The 27411-nt window shown below is 34.5% G+C and overlaps 1 protein-coding gene across 2 annotated transcripts; it reads left to right on the forward strand.

Moving 5' to 3' along the window:
* Positions 1-1314: 1314 nt before the first annotated feature.
* Positions 1315-26581, forward strand: fxyd3 (FXYD domain containing ion transport regulator 3). 2 transcript variants are annotated; one of them, XM_056475281.1, is made up of 8 exons: positions 1315-1468; positions 20364-20414; positions 20499-20534; positions 20644-20664; positions 20768-20842; positions 21589-21625; positions 22247-22290; positions 25931-26581. In XM_056475281.1, the coding sequence occupies exons 2-8, from the start codon at positions 20381-20383 to the stop codon at positions 25948-25950; spliced, it is 267 nt and encodes an 88-aa protein (XP_056331256.1). In that variant the 5' UTR covers positions 1315-1468; positions 20364-20380; the 3' UTR covers positions 25951-26581. The 2 variants fall into 2 exon arrangements, with proteins under 2 accessions (XP_056331256.1, XP_056331255.1); XM_056475280.1 differs by having other exon boundaries at positions 1318-1468; positions 20641-20664.
* The last annotated feature ends 830 nt before the right edge of the window (positions 26582-27411 follow it).

Below are 27411 nucleotides of genomic sequence, written 5' to 3' on the forward strand. Positions count from 1 at the left end.
ATATCAATGAACCACCAACTCCCATCACTGGGAAACACCTTTACACTCATTCACACACATACACTACGGACATTTTAGCATACCCAATTCACCTATACAGCATGTCTTTGGACTTGTAGGGGAAACTGGAACACCCGGAAGAAACCCACGGCAACATGGGGAGAACATGCAAACTCCACACAGAAATTCTAATTGACCCAGCCGGGGCGCTACCCACTGTGCCTAAATTTCAATTTTTTATATTTAATATGAGTGATGATAATATTTTAACATTATATTTAGAATATTTTATATATACAGAATATATATTTAGTTTTCGCATAACTTAAGACAATTTATGCACCAACATGTTTTGTCAATGTAGTCAAGTTATGACATCTAGTTTCACACACATGCACACACACACAAAACAGTTGTAGAATATTCTGTCTGATATACAGTAATTATTAAAATATGATATAACAATGTTATTTAAATAATGGGGCAGCATGGTGGCTCAGTGGTTAGCACTGTTGCCTCACAACAAGAAGGTTCGAGTCTAGTACTGGCTTGCGGCTGGAAGGGCAACTGCTGCATAAAACATATGCCGGAATAGTTGGTGGTTCATTTCACCTTGGCGACCGCTGATAAATAAGGGACTAAGCCGAAGTAAAATGAATGAATAATTAGTAAAATATAAGCCTTTTACATATGACAGTTGTTTCAACTAATAATAATTAGAAAGAAAAAAAAAAGACCTCATAAAAGGTTCCCAGCGGGCACCTTGATGTCAAAACGACATCAAAATACGTTAAAAATGTGAATCAATTTGAGATCGAAACGACTTTAAAATGACGTCTAACATTGGTTTCAAAAACATGTCCTATTTGAATTTTGGCGCCAATGTTGGATGGCAATTGAAGTCGTTTTAACATCGAGGTACTTTACATGCATTGTAGGGACACAAAATCCAGTGTAAATTTATAAATTGAAGCATTTAGATGAATAAAACTTTACTTCAATACTTTGTGTTATTTTGTGGAAGTGAAATGAACACTGATTTTTGGGCATCAAACTGATTTGCAGTTTAGATTTTTTTTGTCTGTCGTTTTTATATCAAGGTGCCTGTTTGGTTAAAAATGCCCCTTCTAAATCTATTTCCAGAGGCAATTATCACCCCTGAATAGAACAGTTCATTTCTGGCCCTGGGCTGTACTTTTTTTCAAACTCTGTTCAAATCAACATGTCCACGCTCTAACAAAAAAATTCAGAGCAAGCGTGCATGACAAACAAAAACTATCAGAGCTGCTCTTCCAGAGAAAAGATCCTTCATTCAAAACTCAACCCACTCAGGACTGAGCCAACCTGTTGAGCGGATGGTTTAGGGTGTTGGTTTAAGTCTACATCCGATCTTTAAGCGTGTTACGGGTGGTTCCTTCACAACCACGCATCAAACTTCAACCTTTCAGTTTCTTTCTGCTTGATAAAGGTGAGTGATGAACTATGGATGCCATTTTAATGCCTCTATACTGAAACATATGTTATGGCTGATGTATTTATTCAAGTTTATTGAATTTTATATGACATATTTAAGCATTCAATGACTTTAAAGGGTTTTGTGAACATATTTTACTTGGTGTTAAAGGCAGAATCTTTGAATTATTTGATATACTTTCCAGCTGTTAGTCTGGACCTTAATTTACTTGAAAGGTTATACTGATAATGTTTATTGTTTTACTAAAAACAGTAACACTAATGCGTTCTGTACCGACTTACTGTAAAATAATACAAATTTGAGACATCAAAATCTTCGAAAACTACCAAAAATGCTTGTTCATGGTTTTTTTCTGATTTACTACCATTTTTTTCTTAAGATATATTACCAAGTATAATATTATAAGTGTAAAATATGATGTGTAATCTGTACAATGTCTAAGATATGATGATCTGCAAAGTAATTAGATTTTTTCAGTCTTATTTTTTCCTCATAAAGGTTTCCAGTGAACACACTGGTGTCAAAACGACATCAAAACACGTAAAATTATTGTTAACACGTTAACACGTTAAATTATTTGAGGTCAATTAACTACCTTGATGTCAGAACAGTATCAAAATGACATTTAACATTGGCATCAAAAAACATGATTTTAAAACTGTCCTGTAATTGAACTGACGCCAAATGTTATATTATTTGTTATATTAATTATTATATAATTTTTTTTGGATGCCATTTTGATACTAAGGTGCCTGCTGGGTTTGCTGTTTTTGACCCTGGGTTTTAAAGTACCAAAAATCCTCCATGTTTTGTTTTTTTTTCGGATTTACTGCTCATTTTCTTCTTAAGTTATTCTATAATTATAATAATATTATGATGTTTAATCTGTACATTGAGTAAGATGATCTGCAAAGTGATTTGATTAGGTTTGAGATTTGAGGAGCATGATTAAAAAAAAAAAAGATTGTCCGTCCACAAGAATTGACCATTGGCCAGGATTGCAAAAATAGGTTTTACATTTATTTGTGAGTTTAAATATATATTTTTTTAAGTTTAGATTTATAATATGGTCTCAGACTTCACAGAGTTCACAGTACGAGCTGGTTTTCCTCCACTGATTTGGAAACTTTCATTCTGAATTACTGCAGCTGATTAAAGATCATCTAAATTGCATACCTTCATCACTGAATCTGAATAAAATCCAGTTACACTTTAATAAAAAAAACACTACTGGAGCTAAGGACTACATATTCTTATAGTTATATTCACATTTTAACAGCCACCAACTAATTTAACTAATTTTGTCCTTAGCAAACATATATTTGTGAACATTCGAATACAGAACATGGAGGCTAAATCATGAGTTGGTGTGTATAAGTGGAAGAAATCCAGTCATTCATGAAGTAAACACATCTAACGTTGTGTTTAAAAGTTATGGAAGCACCATGACAACCCAAGAGTCTCAAACAGTGTTTTGTTTGGTTAACCTTTTAGCTTTTATAACCAGTGATCCAGCTTTCCATGACAAAATATGGAAAAACTGATACTCCTGGACCTATTTAATATTATAATAAATATTTTAAATAAATAATTTAATATTTAGACTGAAAATGGTTTAAGTGTTAATAGATTTAAGTGTTAAATGATCTGCTCATGGAAAAAACATTAGCTGAATGAAACAAAAATACAGCACTACTTTAAAAAGGGATAATTCACCCAAAAGTGAAACATCTTTCATTTACTCACTTGTTGTTTCTAACCAGCTTGAGTTTCTTTCTACTGTTTAACACACACACACACACACACACACACACACACACACAAAAAGAGATATTTTGAAAAATGTTGAAAACTTGTAGCCATTGACTTACGTATTTCGGAAGTCATTGGCTACATTCTTCAAAATATCTTATTTTGTGTTTAACAGAAAAAAGAAACACATAAACGTTTGGAACTAATCGGGAGTGAGTAAATAACCATTTTTTTTTTGGGTGAACTATCCCTTTAACAACAGGGGCGGGATTGTGGTTTTGGAATGGTGATTCATTTCATCAGAATGTCTCATTCCTTCCTGCACCACTCGATGCACATGGAAAGCAGACACGTTGAAAACACTACTAAACTTCAATGCAAACCAATGTTAAGAAGTTTTCTGCAGTGGTTTTAGAGAAATAAGGTTTTCTACATATCCATTTTAAAGCAGCCTGTGTAACTAAAGGGCATCTGTCAGCGTGTTTGTGCTAGAGTGTGTAATCATACAATACTTCAAAGTTCACAGCCTGTTCTCAAGGGTGGAATTTTGTTCCTAATATAGCCGCAGTCTGGATTCCTGTGTACATGGCGTGCATCCTTTGTGTGCCATGTGATTGTGTCAGACTCTTATATGGAGTCAAGGGTGTTTTGGAAGTAGTAGGTGAGAACAAATGTGACTTAACTCACCACTTACACACTTCTATAAATATATACTACGTGTATATCATATGTTGCATGCATGAACGTGTGTGTTGTGCATGTCAGGCTAGTATTTGTCAATGTCACTTAATAAAGAAACACAACATGGCTGTGCAGGGACTGCAAAAAATACAGTTTGTCTAATATCAAAAATTCTTAATCAAGAAGCATTTTCTAGAAAAGTAAAACATTGTTATTTTCAGAAAGAAGTCAAAATTAAGTGAGTTTTTCCATAAAACAAGCAAAATAATCTGCAAATTGGGGTAAACAAAATAATCTTATGTCAAAAGTAAAAACAAGATTATTTTGCTCACTCCCCTAGCAGGTTATTTTGCTTGTTTAAAGGAAAACTCACTTATTTTTACCATATTATCTCTGGTATTAGTATATATGTCTAGAAAATGCTTCTTGAAGTAGAAATTTTTAGATATTTGGACCAAAAATCAGAGTAAGAAAAGCATTTTTTTGGCAGTGTGTTGTTTTGGTTCTTAAGTATTCGCTCATGCTCATGGACTAACTTGATGCATATATATAATTTGTATTTACAGCATATAGAAACCCTTTTCAAACCCGAAGGTGCCTAAAATGTTGTCATTTAAGCAGTGCTGTATAAATGCCAGCTGCCTCTCTCTTTCTTCATTACAGAAAATTAAATTTAACCTCCACATCAGCAGCTGCTTGCAATAATTACTAGACTAATCAAATTAGTGCAGAGGAGGAGCCGTGGCCATTAACTAGAGATTTGTTATACTGTTTCTTTAGCCTATCAAACTAGGGCTGCACAATCTATTGTTTCAAAATCGATATCACTGTGTGCATCCGCAAAAGAGACATTGCAATGTTGAGTGAATTAAAGGTTACCAGGGCTCAGTTTCAGAAAAGAGGTTAAGTGAACACACGGAGTTATTTTAACCCTGAAATAAGAAACTCTGGGTTTTCAGTTTCAAAATGGCAGGTTTGTCAAACTTAGGAAAGCATGGTAAGTCAAGCCTGTTTCTGAAATAGAGGTAACTTTTACTCCGAGTCACTTACCGTGGTAACTTACTCTGTGAACCTAACCTGGTCAAGAGCAGGTTTTACTCTTAAACTCAGAGTTTCTGTCGGTCTCCTCCGCTTTTAAAAGATGTAGCAGTTTTTCCTCGCCTTAGCCTTACGTTTCCAGAGATGTTTTGGAGATGCACATAAAAATAGGTGGATGGAAATGCCAAGATGTGCATAAACGTTGAAAATGCACATAAAAACGTATGCACATAACTAAGTAGGATAATTTTTTTTTATTTGATAAGAAAAGATGGGCATTAACTACAATGGAAACACGTTTACTGAACAAATTCCAGTGTGCGCATTAAAAAAAAAGTCATGCGATTTTGTTTTTAGAGATCATGTGATGATTAAAAAAATGTGTGTGAATGGACAAACCAGGCTGAGCACATTGTAAAACATCTGAAATGTTGATTTGGCCATTCTAAAACCGAAACAGTTTAATATGGTCATATTTGATGCATGAGCACATCAAGTTCAGCTGGAGAAAAAAAAATGGTGATCTCTTTTTTCATATTGCCATGGTGACTAGTAATATCTGAGCTCCATTGATAATGTCTTTTTATAGCTGCGGTGTGCACGCCTAAAGCTACGGTCACACTGGGCTTTGTGTGTGCGAAATTCTCTCGTGCAGCGCTGCGAAAAGGGGCGGGATTAAACAAGATGATTAGACATTAAAAAAAAGCGAGCGATTGTTCCATGTTTTAAATTTCTGTCTAGACAGGTCATGTTTTGATCCTCGATTGGTCTCACGCAGTCAAGTGATGTGATTTCGCTGGTCCGAGTTCACCAAGCTTGAACTTTGCACCGCAGCAACATGCGAAACTTGACGCAGGACCTCGCGTTTCCGGTCTGACGCATTCGCGTGCGTATGAATGGAAGTCTATGGGGGGAAAAGTCAAGTGTGACCACAGCTTAACTCTGAGTTTGTCTACTCAAAGTTGATTAACCTAACTCAGATCAGCTGTTCTGAAACCAAAAACTCTGAGTTTACTTACAGAGAGATTAAAAACTCAGAGTTTAAGTTTAAACTCAGACTTGGTTAAACCTCCTTACTGAAACAGGCCCCAGGAGCTACATAGCACATGTGATTTGAAGTTTAACCATAATAGTGTTAATGTTAATATATGTAAAAAACTATTTTAAAAAATCTTACTTATAATTTGTCTTGTTTTTAGTCCAAATATTTACAATTCAAAAGCAAAAACAATATTATTTTACTTCCCAAACTGGCAGATAGTTGTGCTTGTTTTAAGGAAGAAAACTCTTAAGTTTGACTTATTTCTTCTAAAGGTGAAAACAAAATGTTTTTACTTGATTTTTATTCAGAGAATATTTTTTAGATATTTAGACAGTTAACGAGACAAAGCAAAGAAAGGCATTTTTCAGCATTGTGATTATTTAATTTTGCACCTGAATACTGTTAAACTTCCCAGAAAACTGTCAAATAGAGTTATTCAAACCATCTTGCGAAACTTTGTTCATATCAGATTTTTCAATATCATGCAGCCCAAAATCAAATACACCAGTTGCTGCTCACACTAATGTATATGGGAAATGCACCAATTTTAACCCTGTAAACACTGAAATCTAAAGACTTTCTGAGTTTAGTTACAATACATGTGCAGCATTATTAATAACAGCCTGCATACATTTCAGTGTTTCCCTTACCATTAATTTAGGGGGGCGCCCCGCCCTCCCAACGGCTTTCCCCGCCCCCCTTCAAGTCAAGTTAATGTTATTTTCTACACAGCGCCAGATCATAACTTTTAATAAACAAGCTAAATATGTAATTTCTTATTTACACAACAGCATGTCATTTATGTCTCTACATGGTCGCGTGATTCCAAATTTCTGCATTCTGAATCGCACATGGTGGAGTTCACACAGCCACTCTCAGCTGTATGGGAATGAGAGTGCGCACACAACACCTGACAGAACCGAAGAAGCATGTGCACTGCTGTATATTATGCATGTTTATTGGCAGGATTCGCATGAATGATGCTCTTTGTTGCAAGTGCAGTTGCTGTATTTCAGTGTTTTAAGCTGCTGTGACATGAGCAGAGCGATTGCCACCATCTATTGTCTCGTCCAATCTTATGACCTCTCCCGGTAGCTCTGCAAGTCTCCCGTAAATTTATACAGACTCCGTACTCCGGTTTTGTACTTGTGTGAAAAAATGTTAATGCGAATAATAAGAGACAAAAATGCATTTGCCAAATAAACTCTGACCTAGCAAACATTACACCAACATGACCAATCGGCTCTCTCCTTAAGCTTGTCTTCTTTACTGTTGGTTACTAAGTTACCAATACTATAGTCAGCCCCTCTGACAACTTAAAGGAAATGCGCCCAATTTGCATTTGAGATTGTTTTCTTTGTTTTGCAAACTTTGAGAAGATTTACATTAGAATAGAAAACTGAGATCTGCAATCAATGCATTAACTCACCGCCATGAGCAAAATGTTGCAAACCTGTTTTCACAAGTGACCAGTTTTACCAGTAAATCATGGTGTTTGCTAGGTGTCTACTTGCTGGACCAAATCAAAAACAGAAGTCATATCACTACATTTTTTCATTTTATTTTAAAAATGTAAACATCTATTTACAAGTTTTAAAAAAATCAGGTATCAGTCATATCAGGTATCAATCAGGGGGTCCAATTTCGCTGCATGTAAAAGTGTATGTGACAAATAAAGGCTTCATCATCATTTCATAAGAACAGTGCAAGATGAGTTAAGGCCAGTTCACACCAAAAATGAAATCTAGTAGCGCCTTGCTAAATACATTGTGCTATGTCTACCTTTGTGTATGAGTATCAATTTACTACTTTGGATTTTTAATAAACGACATTCAGAAAGAGCTGTTTCAGCACTAGGCCTGTCATGAGATCTATTTTTGTTGTACGATACATTGCACCAAAATATATTGCGATAAACAATATTGTCATTTTAAGACCATTTTATGCCACTCATATAATGCTAGAATGACAATATAATATCATCACAATGCAAGTACACACTTCCAAAAACACATAATATTTCATTCTTAATATATATTTTTTAATTTAAGTCATTTTAACAATTTAATAATTAGGCAATTATCAGAATATGAAAAGGCATATCCTAAATAAATAATTGCAAAACAAAGTGCAAGGTAAAAAGTAAAAGAGGCTGTGATATCAGCTAGCAGATCTATTTTTAATTGTCAGGCACCCAAATGAAAATATACTTAAAGCAATTTATAGTAAATACGATAGTGTTTTTTTAACTATACTGACACTGATACCTCCAATAGAGAGAGAGAAGTTGGGCTTGTTTACAAGTATGGGTCGGCCACACGGAATCTGCGCGCGCAACTCTGCAGACTTTCCGCAGATTTTTAGCCCATCATTAATTTTGTTTATTTGCTTGAGTTATTGTGTGTAAATCTATATTTATTCACTTTTCAAATTAATTACAGTAATACTATTGACTAATATGAAAATGTTTATCTGATTTATGTACAATGCAGTTTGTACAGTAATATTTTCTGTCTTTTAGTAGAGATATTATATGAGAGACTTGCTTTGTTTACCAAATAAAGTGAATCTAATTGGACTTGCATTTTAAACATTAAATAATCATTTTTTTATTTCTTATATTAAGTTTTTAAGTTATGATACTCCCAAAATAATTCCACAGAAATCTGCAGATTTTTTACCAAAATTCTCCGCAGAAATGGTAAAAAACGTCCACAGATTCCGTCTGGCCCTAATTATGGGCATTAGTTATTGCATCACCAAAAGCAATTGAGGTCAATTCCATGTGTTGCACGTTACCTTGATATATTGATAATTGTGACAGCTCTATTCAGCACTTGATTCAACTCAGAATCATGATGCAATGGGTTGCCAAGTTGTTGAGGTTGCCCAAAATAAATTATTTTAAAGAGGTTGCCATCTGGTGGTTAGGAGATCTCAGGGTATTCTGGCTGAATGCTGCTAGGTTGCTTTACTGCAAAAGCACACCATAACAAATCCCTTAATAATAGTAAGATCTCATCACAAGCCACAAAATCTTTAAAATGGCCATTTAAATATGCAAACTTTTATTTTTGAGTTTGTATACACCTGTGCACATTATCAACTATATAAATGAAATGGAGAGTTTACAAAAAAAAAAAAAGAAATACTGAAAAATAAAAATAATTTACTCTTCCTTAACTTGCTTAAAACCTACAGTATTTGAGTCTTGGTCTTTTTGTACTCTATGGAAGTCATACCAGCAATCAGTAACCAGCACTCTTCAAAATAACTTATTTTGTGATCAACAGAAGAAAGTGCTGCATGTACTACTTTGAATTTGTCAATAAACCAATATTCAGATAGAGCCATTTCAGCACTCAATTAAACTCACCATCATGATGCATTGGGTTGCCAAGTTGATGAGGTAGCCCAGAATAAATTCTTTTAAGAAGGTTGTCATCTGATGGTTAGGAGATCTCAGGGTATTCTGGCTGGATGATGATAGGTGGCTACCTGCTGGACCAAATCAAATCACCATCATGAGTCAATTAATAATAGAAAGACAAGTCACACAACTTGAGGTATCAGTCCATGTCACAAAAAATGCAAGGTCAAAAATGCTAAACATACCGCAATCTACACCAGTGAATGATAACATGCTGTAATAGGTGTGAGACAGTCAAAAGGGAGAGATTCTAAAATGTACAAAAACTAAAAGGTACATCCTCGATCCTCATTAATTATTCCTAACTAGTGCATATTAGTAAGCAGTGATGGAAAGAGTACTGAAAAATCATAATCAAGTAAAAGTATTTTTGCTTGTCTACAAATGTAGTGAAATTAGAGTGAGATCATCTGTTGTAAATATTACTCAAAGTATGAGTAAAAAGTAGACCTTTTTAAAAGTACTCAAGAGTAGTGAGTATTACAATGTGAAAGCTGATGCATTTACATGTAATTTGTGCATATGTGTGTAAACGTAACATTCTGTAGTGTATCTAGTTATTGTCCAGCAGGCACACAACATCATAAGATGTTAATATTAGGTTAGATTTAGGTTGTGATGTCAGGTGACCAAAATTCAACATCTACCCAGTGTCTAAGGACAGCGTTATTCTGATGTCTAATAATGACGTCAAATGACATTGATATTTGGTCGATTTTAGGTTGTTAGAAAATGACCAAAATCCAACGTCGAGCCAACATCTTAAACCAACGTCATATTAACGTCAAATACTGACATGTATTCGTCAGATATGGCAACCAAAATCCAACGTCTGATAGACATCATAGTGGTAACATCCACACAACATCAAGCTGCAACATCATTAGACATTAATATTTGGTTGATTTTAAGTTGAATGTTGGACATTGACGTTGGCCTGACGTTGAGTTCTGACGTCAACCCGATTTTCATTTCCAAACGAAATGCAATGTCCCCATGATGTTAGAGTACAACGTCAAACTGACTTCATGTTCTGACTTCTGTGTCTGCTGGGTGTTTAATGCCATTTCGGTCATCATACAGTAAACATCCGTCATCTTCGTCATCAGTGACACACATCTAAACATTCTCTGGGTCAACGCGTGTAAAGATTTTGGACATTTTCTTGGACACTTAATGCTTCCAAACAGTTTGCTGCAATTATAAAAATCGCCCATGTCTTGAGGTAGTTCATTATGATGCGATTTATTTATGTGTAATTTGATTGGACAGGAATCACAGTACTGAATTTTCTAATCCCCCTAGACAAGACAGAATAAAGTAGTGACTGCAGGTTGAAGGAAAGTGGTGGAGTGAATGTATCGATACAGCACTAAAAATGTACTGAAGGGAAACTAGAAATACACATTTTTAAAACTTAGACAATTACAATTCCTAAGACAGTAGTCTCAAACTTACAGTAGTTTGAGTATTTTTTATTTATTACTTTACACCACTGTTAGTAAGCTACTTTAAAAGTATATATTAATCCTTGTACAACTGTTTACTTTGGGGTTCCACACAAATGACAGCATATTTACTATTAGTACATGGAGAGTTTAAATGTGAAAGCTTTTTAACCATGTAAGCCCCACTACAGCCTTTACAACATCCGTTTTAGACCACACTTTGACAATTAACCTATTGTTCCATCTTGCAATGGTATTAGATGGTAGATTGTAAACAGGCATGTAAAATTGGCAATGAACTCTAGACAACTTGCTTTTGAAGCACAGCATCTTGTTTTACTGAACAAGATAAATCTTTCAAGAGTTAAGTAAAACGCCTATAAAGCTTTTTTTCTTCTGTGATATATTATATTTAATATAGTATATATTATATTTAGAATGATTTTAGAAAGATATCTTTATCATTATAGATATCATCTTTGCTGTGAATGGGCCTGTTCTGTACACAGCAACATGTAATACTAGGGGTTAGTCACTATGAAACATTTTATCCAGACACGATACAGGTATTCAGAGTAAAGTATTGACTTGCCCGGACACTAAGAATGAGCACATTCCTTGGCTGTCCTGTTTAAACTTTCAATTTCCTGAATAAGGATTGAATGGTACTAGTGTGGAAAGTGCAGAGATGGTATTGTTCATTGAATGTATTATGGCATCTGCAAAGAAACAAGGCATTACATTGAAACAGGGAAGGCTGGCTTGTAATGTGAGATGAGGAAGTGATGTTAAACACCGTAGGACACAATTCCTCATTCTTTCCCATGACTCACACACACATACACGCACACTGGCAGGCCAACGTGACCGTACCAGATCACAAGACATTCATTATTATCTCCATGCACACTGGGTGATCCTCCCTGGCAGGAGGGTGCCAAACTGTTCGGACTGTCCAAGCCAAAAAACAGTGAGATGAAACTAATTTCTCTCAGCTTTTTAATGGTACAGTCGCATGAAGAGATTTAAGAAGCACATCTGAGAGTCCCTGAAAAGATTGTAAAATATAGAAATCACTTTTTTTCTAGACAGATTCTTGGCAGAATTATCTAGGCACTGCTTGGTACTGAAAAAATACCTATCTGTATGTGCTTTTCATTTGTTAGATGTAGTAGACATTTAGAAAATTAAAAGTGAGGCCAACTATAGCCTATTAACTTTTCATTACAAACAATTACAACCTTAAATTATTGTAAAAACATTAAAATGTAATTAATAAGTAGTCGAGCCAACGTTACATCTGCAATCATAATGTTTAGACAAACACAAACATGATTAGAACATAGCCTGACCAGCTAAGACCAGGCTGGAAATGGATGGAAACCAGCCTGGAAGTGGCTAAAACCCCTCTAAAACCAGCCTGGTTGACCAGCTGGTTTAGGCTGTTTTTTCAGTAGGGTCAACTGCTACTTTTTCAGTCAAACAAAGTTATTTTTGAGTAACTTATATTTCAGACACAACATTGGCAGTTACTGTTTTTGTAATCCCAACATAAAGTATTACAAACGAATAAGAAAAGGAGCTGCATGTTCCCGAAATAGTGGCGTTTCATAACGTTACCTGAATGAATCATTGTTGTTGATGGACTCGGTTGAGAATGATTCAGTGACTCGCTCTTACACACAGATTATGATCTGATTGATTGTTGCCACCTGCTGGTTCAACTATGTAACTTGCAAAGAAATTACAAAAAACGCCGAATGAAGCTGTTCTGAAGGTTGGAGGGATTTTTTTAGTAACTGTTTTAAAGCACATAATGTTGAAAATGCGTTTGATATTTTATTAAAGCTCAGCCTTCATTAATTTGATTGGCCAACTTTGAATAGCCAACTTTTTTTTTTTTTTTTAGAGTTGACTCTGAAAACGGGGTTGATGCAGATAAGCTAACTTTTATGAATCAGTTAGCTCCATTCTTTGAAAGCTTATTAATCAACAGCTGTGTTTTTTATCGTTGTGTTGATTATGAATTACAGGACACTATAATTGTTCTTCATGTCGGTTTTTAATTGAGCTCCATCGGATGAGGATTATTACAGTTAGACAGTTAGTCTATGAGTTAGCCCCATTTCACACAGTAATACTGCTAAATAGCTGTAAAATTACTGGAACAATAATATTTAAAATAGAAAAGCATTCACAAACAATTTACTCGTAACAACTTCTCATTCCAGAAAGCTCTGTATGTGTGTAAAAGTTACCCTTGATCAAAAAAATGACCTGAACAAATATTGCTGTATTTAAAAAAAGGGCTAGTTTACACATCATCTCTTCATGGCAATTTTCCAGCAAAGTCAGTAATCTATGAGTAAAAGGGGCTAGCATGTATATTTTCTCTAGTTCAAGGGTGCACAAACTATTTCCTATAAAGGGCCAAAAAACAAACTTGATAGAGAGCTGTGGGCAAATATATACCCTACCGTGTTTAATAAATTTGCCATGGGTAATTTCCTAATTTATTCAGTAATATTTAAAACCAAACGTTGCTTTAAATTAACTAATGCAGTATCATTTTTAACGTTTTATAATGAACTTACTACAGTAAAAACAAACAATCCCATTTATAACACAATAGAGTTAAGTGCTGAATACACTCGTCGAGCTCCTTACTTTACCTTGATTTGCTTGCAGATGTCTTGTGCATTGTCCTTTATCTGTCAGGTGACAGTATTTACATTATAAAATTCTGAATCATTTACATTATTTAATTGAATCAATTAACTTCAGTTTGTGGGCATCATGATGGCGCAGTAAGTAGCACGATCGCCTCACAGCAAGAAGGTTGCTGGTTTGAGCCTCGGCTGGGTCAGTGGGCATTTCTGTGTGAAGTTTGCAGGTTCTCCCCATGTTCGCGTAGTCCAAACACATGCGTTATAGGTGAATTGAATGAGCTAAATTGGCTGAAGTGTTTGGGAGTGTTGGCGTTTCATTCCGCTGTGGCAACCCCTGATTAATAAACCAAAAAGAAAATTAATGAATGAACTGCAGTTGGCTTTTTGTGTAGCTCAGCAATAAAACAAAGAAGAAAAAGGTTATGTTAAATTCAAAATGACGATCTCCGTCAAAGGGAATTCACCTCAGCCACCTCCCCATCATTCTCCCTCTCTATTCAGATGGGATGGGTGGCCAAATCAAAGGTTACCGTTGGCCAACTTTGGCCTGTGGGTCCTACTTTGGGCATGTCTGCTTTAGCGAAAGGATAACAGGATTATTTATTTTTACAAAGTAGCATATTACTGTGTATATTTTGGGTTAAAATTTATACTATATGGCAACTGTTTCACTCAACTTTTGCTTAAATTTGTGAATAGTTTTAAGAATTACAAAATTTAAGAAATATTCTTGGCTTATGTTGCACAGATAAGTAACAGCATATGAGATTAAGTAAATTATGACAGAATAGGTCACTGTTCCTCTAATCAAACAAGCACCTGCTTGCAAATTAAACGTCCGCCTATACTACACAAAAGCTAATTTGACTTGATTTGCATAAAGGGCCAGGCCTCCTAGCTTAAAGGGATAGTTCACTCAAATATTAAAATTTCCTCATCATTTACTTTCTCATGTAGTTTTAAACTTTTATGAGTTTCGTTCTTCTGTTTAAGACAAAAGAAGATACTTTTAAAATTTTTTGTTGCTGGCACCCATTGACTTCCATACGAAGAAAAAAAAATATATATATATATTATGAAAGTCAATGAGTGCCATATATACAGCGACCAGCATTTTTCAAAATATGACAAACTAATCTTTGAACAAGTGCAGCGTGAGTAAATGATGGCAGAATTGTCTTTTTTTTGTTGTTGAACTGTCCCTTTAAGAAGTAAGCCTACAGTATAAATACATCTAAACCACAATGGCACAAAACACTGCGTGTGTGTTTGGAAGAAGAAACGAGATAATTCATGTGGAAGATAATATGAAAACAGACTCAAGGGATTTATTAAACCTCTTGGAGACTCTCTGAAAACAAAAAAAAGCTCTAGATTAACTTCTGCCTCACGCTGGCCCAGGCTGATCTGATCAAAGAGCAGAAATACTGGACTTTATTTTGTCTCAGCATGTCTCTGGTGAACCCATTATTTCTCCCCTTTCTTCGCCACTATGTTTGTAAGTTGAAGGTGGTGAGTGTTACATCATGTCGTGGCGTAGGGATGGGCAAAACATTCCCTCTGGTCTCTGGGAGACGAAATGGAAAAATCCCAGCTAAGCTCCATAGTGCCGTTCCAGCATGTTTAATTATGATGTAGACGTAACTCAACATCTACATCTGTCAGGCGACGTAAATCTCCAGCACTTGGAGAAACACACGCTCTTTATATGGAGGGGTTTAGCACTTTTTTGACGTGTTTCCTAGCAGCTGAGATGTTCCAGGCTTTGTTGACATTTGATCCAGGTCTGCTTTGTGTTTTCAGAGCGGCTATTTGTTGCGTTTAATCAGATCAGATGCATTGGCAAGGATCGTGATCATTTGATTTAAGCCCATTTTTGTTGAAGTGAAGCTAGAGGAGGATGATAATTCAGGCATTAAGGGAATTCATGTTATATTTAGAGCATAAGTGGATTGCAAAGCATAATGGAAATTATCTTTCATGTACGTAACAGATACATGATCTGCTTTTCGATCATAATGTTGTCATTTTCCTGGGTTTAATGGCAAAATCTTCAGCTTATAACAATCCATTTTACTTTATAGTACAGTCTGACTTCAATGAGGAAAAGCTTTTGAATTTGTGCCTTTGGAAATGATTGGATCATAACGTCAGGTGACTGAAATGGAGGGATTTAAAAAGTTACAGAGCTTGGGATGTCATTTTCGAGATGTTGAAGTTATTTTTAGAACTAATGATGTGCTAATATTGATGATCAGTGTTGATGTAAAGTTACTTTTAGATGTAATATTTTACAATCTTAAGCGGATCGTTAAAGATTGTAATGTATTACATCTAAAAGTAACTTAACATCAACACTGATCATCAATATTAGCACATCATTAGTTATAAAAATGCTGGGTTCCACACACTCGGTTCAATTTGTGTTGGGACAACATCAAGGAGGGCACCACGGTGGCGAAGTGGGTAGCACAATCGCCTCACAGCAAGAAGGTTGCTGGTTTGAGCCCCGGCTGGGTCAGTTGGCATTTCTGTGTGGAGTTTGCATGTTCTCCCCGTCGAGTGCTCCGGTTTCCACCACAATCCAAAGACAGTAGTGTGGCCTTAGTGTATATGAGTGTGTGCAAGAGTGTGTGGGTGTATTCCAGTATTGGGTTGCAGCTGGAAGGGCATCCACTGCGTAAAACGTGCTGGATAAGTTGGCAGTTCATTCCGCTGTGAGGACCACTGATTAATAAAGAGACCAAGCTGAAAAGAAAATGAATGAATGAACAACATCAAGAAATTAAGTTAACTTGTTAGTTTTTCCAAACTTTAAGTAGATTAAAAAACAACAATTAAGCTGTCCCCCCAAAAAACCCTCAAGAATTGTGTTGTTTCAACTCATTTTAAATAAGTAGTTTGTACAAACAGCAAACATTTTTTGATATGTGAAAATTTATGCATATTTAACCCTCCTGTCGTGTTTGCCTCCTGCCTGTTCAGCTGTGAACAATGTCTCAAAGTAGTGTTTAACATGAATTTATAGAATCAGACATAAAATAACTGCACTGTAAATACAAATAGTGAGTGAGTGAGTTGGGGTAGTGTCCAGAACAGTATATGGGATGTTTTTACAGGCTGATGGATGAATATAGTCTGATTACAGATTCATTTCCTATGACGGTCACTTTTAACCAGGAACACCACAGGTGTAAAAAGGTTGACTAAAACACTCAAAATTCAATGAAAGAGGTGATCATCACTTTCATTTGTTCAAATGCATAGTGTGGAGGATATCATGAGGCCTTGAAGCAATCAGATGTAAAAACTCAACATTTAAGAGTGTTTTAAATTGTAAATCAGTTTGACCCGATAGAAAGGTTACGATAGGTTTAAGATTGTAATACATTACATCCAAAAGTAACTTTACATCAACACTGATCATCAATATTAGCACATCATCAGTTATAAAAATGCTGGGTTCCACACACTCGGTTCAATTTGGGTTGGGACAACATCAAGGAATCAAATTAACTTGTTAGTTTTTACAAATTTAGGTGGATTAAACATAATTAAATTAAAAAACCCTCAAGAATTGTGTTGTTTCAACTAATTTTAAATAAAGTAGTTTGAACAAACAGCAAACTTCAATTTTTGAATGCCATTTATGCTTCTTTTTTTGCCCTCCTGTCGTGTTCACCTCCCGCCCCTTAGTGTTTTAACTGCTCTTATATTAGCACAAAACATGTATGAACCAATTTTTATTCAACATTCTTCAGCTGTGAACAATGTCTCAAAGTAGTGTTTAACATGAATTTATAGACATAAAATAACTGCACTGAAAATACAAGTAGTGAGTGAGTGAGTTGGGGTGGTGTACAGTACAGTATATGGGATGTTTTTACAGGCTGATGGATGAATATAGTCTGGAGACCAATTCATTTCCAATGGCGGTCACTTTTAACCAGGAACACCACAGGTGTAAAAAGGTTGACTAAAACACTCAAAATTCAATGAAAGAGGTGATCATCACTTTCATTCGTTCAAATGCATAGTGTGGAGGATATCATGAGGCCTTGAAGCAATCAGATGTAAAAACTCAACATTTAAGAGTGTTTTAAATTGTAAATCAGTTTGACCCGATAGGAAGGTTACGATAGGCTTAAAATTGTAATACATTACATCCAAAAGTAACTTAACATCAACACTGATCATCAATATTAGCACATCATCAGTTATAAAAATGCTGGGTTCCACACACTCGGTTCAATTTGGGTTGGGACAACATCAAGGAATCAAATTAACTTGTTAGTTTTTACAAATTTAGGTGGATTAAACATAATTGAATTAAAAAACCCTCAAGAATTGTGTTGTTTCAACTAATTTTAAATAAAGTAGTTTGAACAAACAGCAAACTTCAATTTTTGAATGCTATTTATGCTTCTTCTTTTAACCCACCTGTCGTGTTCACCTCCCGCCCCTTAGTGTTTTAACTGCTCTTATATTAGCACAAATCATGTATGAACCAATTTTTATTTAACATTCTTCAGCTGTGAACAATGTCTCAAAGTAGTGTTCAACATGAATTTATAGACATAAAATAACTGCACTGAAAATGCAAGTAGTGAGTGAGTGAGTTGGGGTGGTGTACAGTACAGTATATGGGATGTTTTTACAGGCTGATGGATGAATATAGTCTGGAGACCAATTCATTTCCAATGGCGGTCACTTTTAACCAGGAACACCACAGGTGTAACAAGGTTGACTAAAACACTCAAAATTCAATGAAAGAGGTGATCATCACTTTCATTCGTTCAAATGCATAGTGTGGAGGATATCATGAGGCCTTGAAGCAATCAGATGTAAAAACTCAACATTTAAGAGTGTTTTAAATTGTAAATCAGTTTGACCCGATAGGAAGGTTACAATAGGCTTAAAATTGTAATACATTACATCCAAAAGTAACTTAACATCAACACTGATCATCAATATTAGCACATCATCAGTTATAAAAATGCTGGGTTCCACACACTCGGTTCAATTTGGGTTGGGACAACATCAAGGAATCAAGTTAACTTGTTAGTTTTTACAAATTTAGGTGGATTAAACATAATTGAATTAAAAAACCCTCAAGAATTGTGTTGTTTCAACTAATTTTAAATAAAGTAGTTTGAACAAACAGCAAACTTCAATTTTTGAATGCTATTTATGCTTCTTCTTTTAACCCACCTGTCGTGTTCACCTCCCGCCCCTTAGTGTTTTAACTGCTCTTATATTAGCACAAATCATGTATGAACCAATTTTTATTTAACATTCTTCAGCTGTGAACAATGTCTCAAAGTAGTGTTCAACATGAATTTATAGACATAAAATAACTGCACTGAAAATGCAAGTAGTGAGTGAGTGAGTTGGGGTGGTGTACAGTACAGTATATGGGATGTTTTTACAGGCTGATGGATGAATATAGTCTGGAGACCAATTCATTTCCAATGGCGGTCACTTTTAACCAGGAACACCACAGGTGTAACAAGGTTGACTAAAACACTCAAAATTCAATGAAAGAGGTGATCATCACTTTCATTCGTTCAAATGCATAGTGTGGAGGATATCATGAGGCCTTGAAGCAATCAGATGTAAAAACTCAACATTTAAGAGTGTTTTAAATTGTAAATCAGTTTGACCCGATAGGAAGGTTACAATAGGCTTAAAATTGTAATACATTACATCCAAAAGTAACTTAACATCAACACTGATCATCAATATTAGCACATCATCAGTTATAAAAATGCTGGGTTCCACACACTCGGTTCAATTTGGGTTGGGACAACATCAAGGAATCAAGTTAACTTGTTAGTTTTTACAAATTTAGGTGGATTAAACATAATTGAATTAAAAAACCCTCAAGAATTGTGTTGTTTCAACTAATTTTAAATAAAGTAGTTTGAACAAACAGCAAACTTCAATTTTTGAATGCCATTTATGCTTCTTCTTTTAACCCACCTGTCGTGTTCACCTCCCGCCCCTTAGTGTTTTAACTGCTCTTATATTAGCACAAATCATGTATGAACCAATTTTTATTCAACATTCTTCAGCTGTGAACAATGTCTCAAAGTAGTGTTCAACATGAATTTATAGACATAAAATAACTGCACTGAAAATGCAAGTAGTGAGTGAGTGAGTTGGGTTGGGTTGGTGTACACTACTGTATATGGGATGTTTTTACAGGCCGATGGATGAATATAGTCTGGAGACCAATTCATTTCCAATGGCGGTCACTTTTAACTAGGAACACCACAGGTGTAACAAGGTTGACTAAAACACTCAAAATTAAATAAAAGGAGGTGATCTTCACTTTTATACTGCATGTTCAAATGCATAGTGTGGAGGATATCATAAGGCCTTGAGGCAATCATGTAAAACACAACATTTAAGAGTGTTTTAATTTGTAAATCGATTAGATTTGACAAGAACATGACAGTAAGGTAAAAGATAGGCTTAAGATTGTAAAATATTACATCTTAAAGTAACTTTACATCAACACTGATCATCAATATTAGCACATCATTAGTTATGAAAATGCTGGGTTCCACACACGCAGTTAAATTTCTGTTGGGACAACATCAAGAAATCAAGATAACTTGTTAGTTTTTACAAATTTAGGTGGATTAAACATAAAAAAATTAATACTATGTATATATAATAATATATATATAAATACGTTTAAAAGTAACTATTACTGTAACTATTGGTGATTTGAGTATAAGCCAACAATCTGAATTATGATTATTGTTTTCATGTTGATACATCTATATAACATGACTGCATTATTTTTAATTTTGTATTGCAGGCTAAATCTACATTGTTATGATGAAATCGTTGGCACTAGTGTTCTTGACATGTAAGTTTATTTTAATTTTTTTTTTACAAATTGTCCACACATTCTTAAGGTGCTATTTTGATAATAAACTTTGTGCTTTTGTAGTTTTGTCTCTTGTGTTGGCAGAAGGTCAGCAGACCAGTAAGTCTTTTAAGTTTCTTCTATTTCTTCTCGTTTGTATTTGTTGTGATAAAAAAATAATGTTAAATTGAAACTGAATGGTTTCTTTTTCGAACTTGTATTTCAGCAGAGGATGACCCCTTCTCTTTTGGTGAGTTACACTCATATTTTTGCCCCTATAACATCCAAATCTATTATAAAACATAATGAGTATTTGATATTATTTGTCATATTTTCATTCTGTCTCTCACTAGATTATCACAGACTGCGGGTTGGAGGTCTGATCTTAGCGGCAGTTCTATGTCTGATTGGCATCACTATTCTCCTAAGTGAGTTTGTCACTGACCTTTTTTGTTTATTATGAAAGTTGACTAACTAACTTGCAATAAACATATGAAGATGTGTGCTCATCTAATTTGGTTTGCAAGAGGTTGTATGAGCTCGACTCCTTCTGAACTGATTTTTTAAATAACAGTGATTCATCTAGGACAGAGTCAACCATAAATATAAATTCAATCGATTTGTCAAAGATGCTGATTCCTTCTAAACGAATTAATCATTGAAGTGATTTGCTCAAAACACAATGGTTGTTTTGTATGCGTTTATATCTGTTTAACTTTTTTTATTCTATATAACTATTGTATTTATTTTAACAGGCAATGTTTGTTAAAGATGTAATTTAGGTTCTGTTTTTTTCCGTTTATTAAACTATTTATCTATAGCTGACACATATTTCAACTTGCAACAACAGATCCTGAATCTGTGCTCACTGAAAGAAATTACGATTGGCAACACTGAAATGCACACATATACTATACTCATGTTATTTTGAGAATAATAATTCATAATAATGATAATAAACTATTTTTACAGCGACTTTAAAAGCAACATCTCAGCATTTTTCATAGATATAAAAAAAAATACAGAAGCAAATATATATGCAAGAATACATGTAAAGCAACTATATTAAAAACATAAAATCACTTAAAAGCCTTAAAATGTAAGTTTTAAGTGTCAAACATTGCCTTTTGATTCACACCTGATTAAAGCATCTTGTGTTTTGCCATTATTACAGGTGGGCACTGCAGATGCAAATTCAACCAGGACAAGAGGTATAATGATTTTTTTACATTATTTTCCAATAAAAATAACTATATTAAATCAAGATTATTACATTATCTTGAGAGAAAAAAAGGGTTATGAAATTAAAATTTTACAATAAAATGTAAAGAAATTAAGCAAGCTTATCCTTTAAAAAAAAAGCCAAGTGGGACTTGTTTTTTCTTTAAACTGAAAAGATAGTTCACCCAAAATGTAAATTTACTCAACCTCAATTGGTTTAAAACCTTTATGAGTTTCACAAAATAAGAGATTTTGAACATTATTGGAAACTAGTGATTTATTTCAAGTCAATGGCTACCGGTTTTCAACATTCTTCCAAATATCTTCTTTTGCGTTCAACAGAAAAACAAAACTCAGATTAAGATAGAATAGAAATTCATTCTGGGTGAACTATTACTTTAACTTACACCACCGAATTGCTTAAATTCATTGAATTTTGTGTACATTTTTGAAAATTAATATCCTATGTCATTTTTGCTTTTTTATTTCAAGAACGTTCTGACATTTTGTACTAAGAAACAATAAAATATAAACAGTTCTTGGCAGTGTTCTATACATTAAAATACAGTGCAGTACATACATTTACATTAAGCACATCTCTGTTTTGACAGGAGGAGGACAGGAAGTAACGCTCAAGCAATGCTCAACGACACAGGTATGATCAATGGCATCTTCCTAAACCAACACAGAAAGACCTCATAGGAAATGCGTACTTCAGTCTACATTCTAAATGCACATTTTCTAAGTAAAATGAATGCTGTAGGGAAGTACAAGGGCAAAATGTTTGTACATTTGTACACTTATCATATTTACAGAGACATAAAACAAATAAATAACTATTTTCATGCAGTTTGTTGCACAACATCAAAAATAAATACCAAAAACACAAGAAAGACGTGTATCTGAAGTGTACAACAGAATGTATTTCCAATTCTGAAAAATATAGACAGCACCCTCTAGTGGATTTTTCATCTAAAATCTGCAACGAAATGTACACTGCAAAAAATGCTTTTCTTACTTAGATTTTTTTTCGTCTTGTTTCTAGTCCAAAAATCTGCCAATTGGGCAAGTAAAATAATCTTATGTCAAAATAAAAAAAAAACAAGACTAGTTTGCTTACCCCATTGGCAGATTATTTTGCTTGTTTTAAGCAAAAACTCACTTAATTTTGACATTATTTCTGAAGACAATATTATTGCTTGTCTAGAAAATGCTTCTTGATGTAAGAATTTTTAGATATTTGGACTAGAGTGCTGTAAATATTTCCAATGAGACTGTCATCCTGAACAGTTCACAATCAATAAACCCATATATATATATATATATATATATATATATATATATATATATATATATATATATATATATATATATATATATATATATATATATATGAGCAATATTACATGAGTAGTAGTGCGATATGGTTGTTTATTGACACTGGGACAATAAGGAACGAGTGTGATATTGCGTTTATACAACAGTTCGACGACAATCACGTATTTAAAAAAGAAAATCAAACATGGAGAGGCTCAAAAATCCTTTTGTACGCAGAGCTTCTTCATTCTACCATTCATTCACATCTGCAGCTCATTGTCACATTGCTAATTCACATGAGTCTATAGAGATTTCTCAGTATTTCTCTGTTTCAATCAGGATATCACAATAATTAACTCTGAAAAAACCAAAGCAAACACTACCAGATTACTATGGTAAAAATACAGTACTACACAATACAAAAGAGAGAGAGAGATCAACTTCCCTTATCTGATTTTTAATGATTTGATCAGCTGTAATTTGAAATTTTCGCTGAGTTTTTCCTCCCTTAAGCACTTATGTCTTCTTTGTCGCCATCTTGTGGCGGAACGTCAACTATCTTTGCTCTGCTCAATGACAGGCTAATGGCCGCCGATGTGCTGAATCTTCAAAATAATAAATATCTAAAACAAAAAATAAGCACTATCCTTATAAATAAACTGCACACTTGCGATCTAAACAACTACATTCTCAACTAAAAAAAGCCTCAAAGTACATTGTTGTCCAACCGCAGCAATAGTTATAAATTATTAAATTATTAAAATAGTTAGAATTGCATTATGGGATCTTGATCTCCGCTCTGACTTTTGATGATGAAAATTCAACTCTGCAGCTTAAAGTGATATTTAGAGACATTTTAGTAGTTTGAAACAATATATTGTATAAGAAGTTATATAGAGAGGATCCAGTAAAACAACAGAAAAAGTACAGGCAGTTTATTATCAGTTTTTGTAGCATAAATTTAAACACCAAGCTGGACAAAATATCACTTCCAACTATTAAAAATGTCAATAAAGGTCTTTTTTTCAAACTTGTCAACATCAACAGTTGTTGGAGGAAAGATCAAGGTAACTTAAAGGTGTTCAAAAGCATAAAAATAATACATTAATCAATAAATACAGACATAATTTACAGATAAGTTTACAATGTAGCAACACGAAGCTGGTCATGTACAGTAAATCAGCACTTCAACAGTTCCATTGCGAAATCTGCCACAATAATTCACGTTGTCTGATGGCCGTGTGCTCCACGCATGAACCCCATCTGCTCATCATTGCTGTGCCAGTGCCCGTGTGTGTCGCGGTGGGCCCGTATGTTTGGTCTCCACAACACCACACCGTTTCCAGGATGAGTCATTTATTCTCCCCTGGGCGTATTTACACTCCATGATCCCTGAGGGTGAGGCCGGAGAAACAGGATACAAAGATGCGCGATGTAAATATTTTATCCAGTATCTTATTTTCTATAGCGAAGATGAAAAGAATTGGCATTTAATTAAAGGCTTTTGCTAATCGGAGCTGAGTTTGAATTATTAAACAGGGTCATTTTGTGAGTGTCAAGTTTTGCTTGATCTATTGAGATTGAAGAGGTCACTGTAGAATGAAAACACGCTGTAACTTTCCTTTCCTGAACTCAAAGCTTCCTATTAAAGGAAACTATTTTTTTAAGCTAGCTGTAGGAAATGTTTTTGTAGTTATGCAACTTTCTTATATCAGACAAATGAACTTCCATAAAAAGTATTGGAAACAGATTTCAGAAATAAAAAAGATGGAAAGTGCAGGTACGAGTGTAACAATTTTCATTAAAACCTGCCTTTAAAAGATAATGTTTTTGTTTTTAGCAGAAATATATTTTTGCTGTAGTTACTTACTCACAAGAGTGGTCTATCAATATTGGGTGTTGTTTTGTATCAATGTAGAACATCTTCAATATAACTTCACTTTAAACCAAAGGTGCACATTGGTACTTTTGAACCCATCAGTAGGGACGAAAGTAACACAAAGATATTTACTAGATTCACTTGCTTAATCTTGTTTATTTCAAATATTTCTGACTATGATCTTGGTAATGTTCACTGTAAACATATTTTGTCCTTTACATTTGCCATGATGACAGTAAATAATATTTGACTAGATATTTTTCAGGACACTTCAATACAGCTTAAAGTAAGTGATATATAAAGGCTTAACTAGGTTAATCATGTTAACTAGGCAGGTTAGAGTAATTAGGCAAGCTTAAAGGGGATAATAATTTCCACCTAAAAATTGTTTTAAAAAAATTATACACTGCTTTTATTCTAGCCGAAATAAAATAAATAAGACTTTCTCCTGGAGAAACAATATTATCTATTATCTATCTATTATCTAGACATGTTGTGAAAATTTAATAATTCAGATTTAAATTTATGGGCAGCATGGTGGCGCAGTGGGTAGCACAATCGCCTCACAGCAAGAAGGTCACTGGTTCGAGCCTCAGCTGGGTCAGTTGGCATTTCTGTGTGGAGTTTGCATGTTCTCCACATGTTGGCGTGGGTTTTCTCCAGGTGCTCTGGTTTCCCCCACAAGTCCAAAGACATGGTATTGGTGAATTGGGTAACTGTCCGTAGTGTATGCGTGTGAATGGATGTTTTGCAGCTGGAAGGGCATCCGCTGCGTAAAACATATGCTGGAAAAGTTGGCGGTTCATGCTGCTGTAACGACCCCTGATTAATAAAGACTAATGAATGTGTATGTATGTGTATATATACATATATATACATATACATATATATATATATACACATATACATATATATACATATACATATACACACTCTTCCAGGGCCATTTATATCAAGGTTGATATTTTGCGGCACCATGCTCAGCACTCGAAGGAAACCCACGCCATCACAGGGAGAACATGCAAACTGCCCACAGAATACAAGTGAAATGTTTCATCTGAATAAATTATTTTAAATTTCAACACTTTTTTTCTTACAGCGAGGGCCAGTGAATGCTAAAAATCCGCTGACCTGAACCAATCAGAGGAGATGGTCCTGCCTTCTTTTATCCCATGTGCTGGTTTATCAGAGGAATCATTTCTCTTTAAGACGAGGAACCTGATAGGATGATGGTTTTCTGTTTTCACTGTCTGTTTGCTTCAGATCATACATGAGGAAAGTGAAAATCCATTTTTGTTAAATGCCAGATGTGTGTTTTTAATATCAGTTAATTTAAACCAATTACCAAAACAATCAATATAAACTGTTCTGTTTTTTTTATCCTGTCAGTAATTGTATTAAATTATGTTGGATGTAGGTACAGTATGAAAGGGAAAGATTTTTATGTGGCTTTATTCAGTCTCATATGGAAACCTTTAATCAAATATTACTGTAAGCTGTGGTTAAATATTACACTATTGCATTATATATGAAGTAGTTTACTGTTCAGAATTGCTTTAGGTAACTAGTTCATGCTGGCAATGCTTATAAACGACCCGTAATATTTACATTGGGATATTGTCATGTGCTTTTTTTTAGCCCACTGACACGCTTGTAGTGTTACAGTAAGAGTTTGTTTTTATTTGTTGTGTGGAAAATTTGTCAGTATCAGTCAAACATGAACACTAAAATAAACCAAAAGTCTCTAAAACACCTGTATCAATGTTTTCTGTTCTCTGTCTCCAGCTGACTGACACCCTGCCGGTCGCTTCTCAAAGCCACTATAATGATGTGTGTGGATTTTGCATGGTTTGCAAGGATTGCATTGGAAGAGTTAGCTTTTTAAGTCTGTTACTCCTCACATTCTCTGTTAAAATGATTAATATGACGCTAGATAAAAACTGTGAGAATATAATAAGACTTGGTGGAAATGAAAGAGCAGTTAGAATGGCTGAAAAGTTACTTAACAGCGTACTCTATTGGTACTATAGTATTCTGTTACTAATTTTTTTATTAAGCATTACATAGGAACTATTTTTCACACACTTTAATGAGCTTTGCAGAGTTCAGAGTAAAACATAAATACATAAATGATTAATATAAAGCTAGATGGAATTGAAAGTGCTAGGAAAGAAGCTAAATAAAAGTGCATTCAGAATGGCAGAAAGGTTGCTCTAACAGCGCCCACTGCTACGTTTTATTAACCATTACATAGGAACTATTTTTCACATACTGTAATGAACTTTGCAGAGTTCAGAAAGTAAAAAATAATATATAAATGATTAATACTGTATGAAGCAAGATGGAAATGAAAGAGCAGTCAGAATGGTTGAAACGTTACTCAACAGCGCCCTCTGCTACTGATATGAACAAACCATTACATAGGAACTATTTTTCACACACTTTAATGAACTTTGCAGAGTTCAGAGAGTAAAAGAAAAAAAAATTTGAAGCTAGAAAATGAAAGTGCAGTCAGAATGGTTGCAAAGTTACTTAACAGCGGCCTCTGCTGAACTTTGCAGAGTTCAGACAGCAAAAAAA

Source organism: Danio aesculapii, chromosome 16, assembly GCF_903798145.1.
Source record: "Danio aesculapii chromosome 16, fDanAes4.1, whole genome shotgun sequence".
Classification (NCBI taxonomy): Eukaryota; Metazoa; Chordata; class Actinopteri; order Cypriniformes; family Danionidae; genus Danio; species Danio aesculapii.

What these genes read in the sequence shown, in the direction of transcription:
- fxyd3 (XM_056475280.1), top strand. Translation starts at nt 20,381, where the DNA reads ATGATGAAATCGTTGGCACTAGTGTTCTTGACAT. An exon ending in GGCACTAGTGTTCTTGACAT is followed by an intron (nt 20,415 to 20,498) that starts GTAAGTTTATTT and finishes GTGCTTTTGTAG; the next exon opens with TTTTGTCTCTTGTGTTGGCA. An exon ending in AGCAATGCTCAACGACACAG is followed by an intron (nt 22,291 to 25,930) that starts GTATGATCAATG and finishes TTTTTCTTACAG; the next exon opens with CGAGGGCCAGTGAATGCTAA.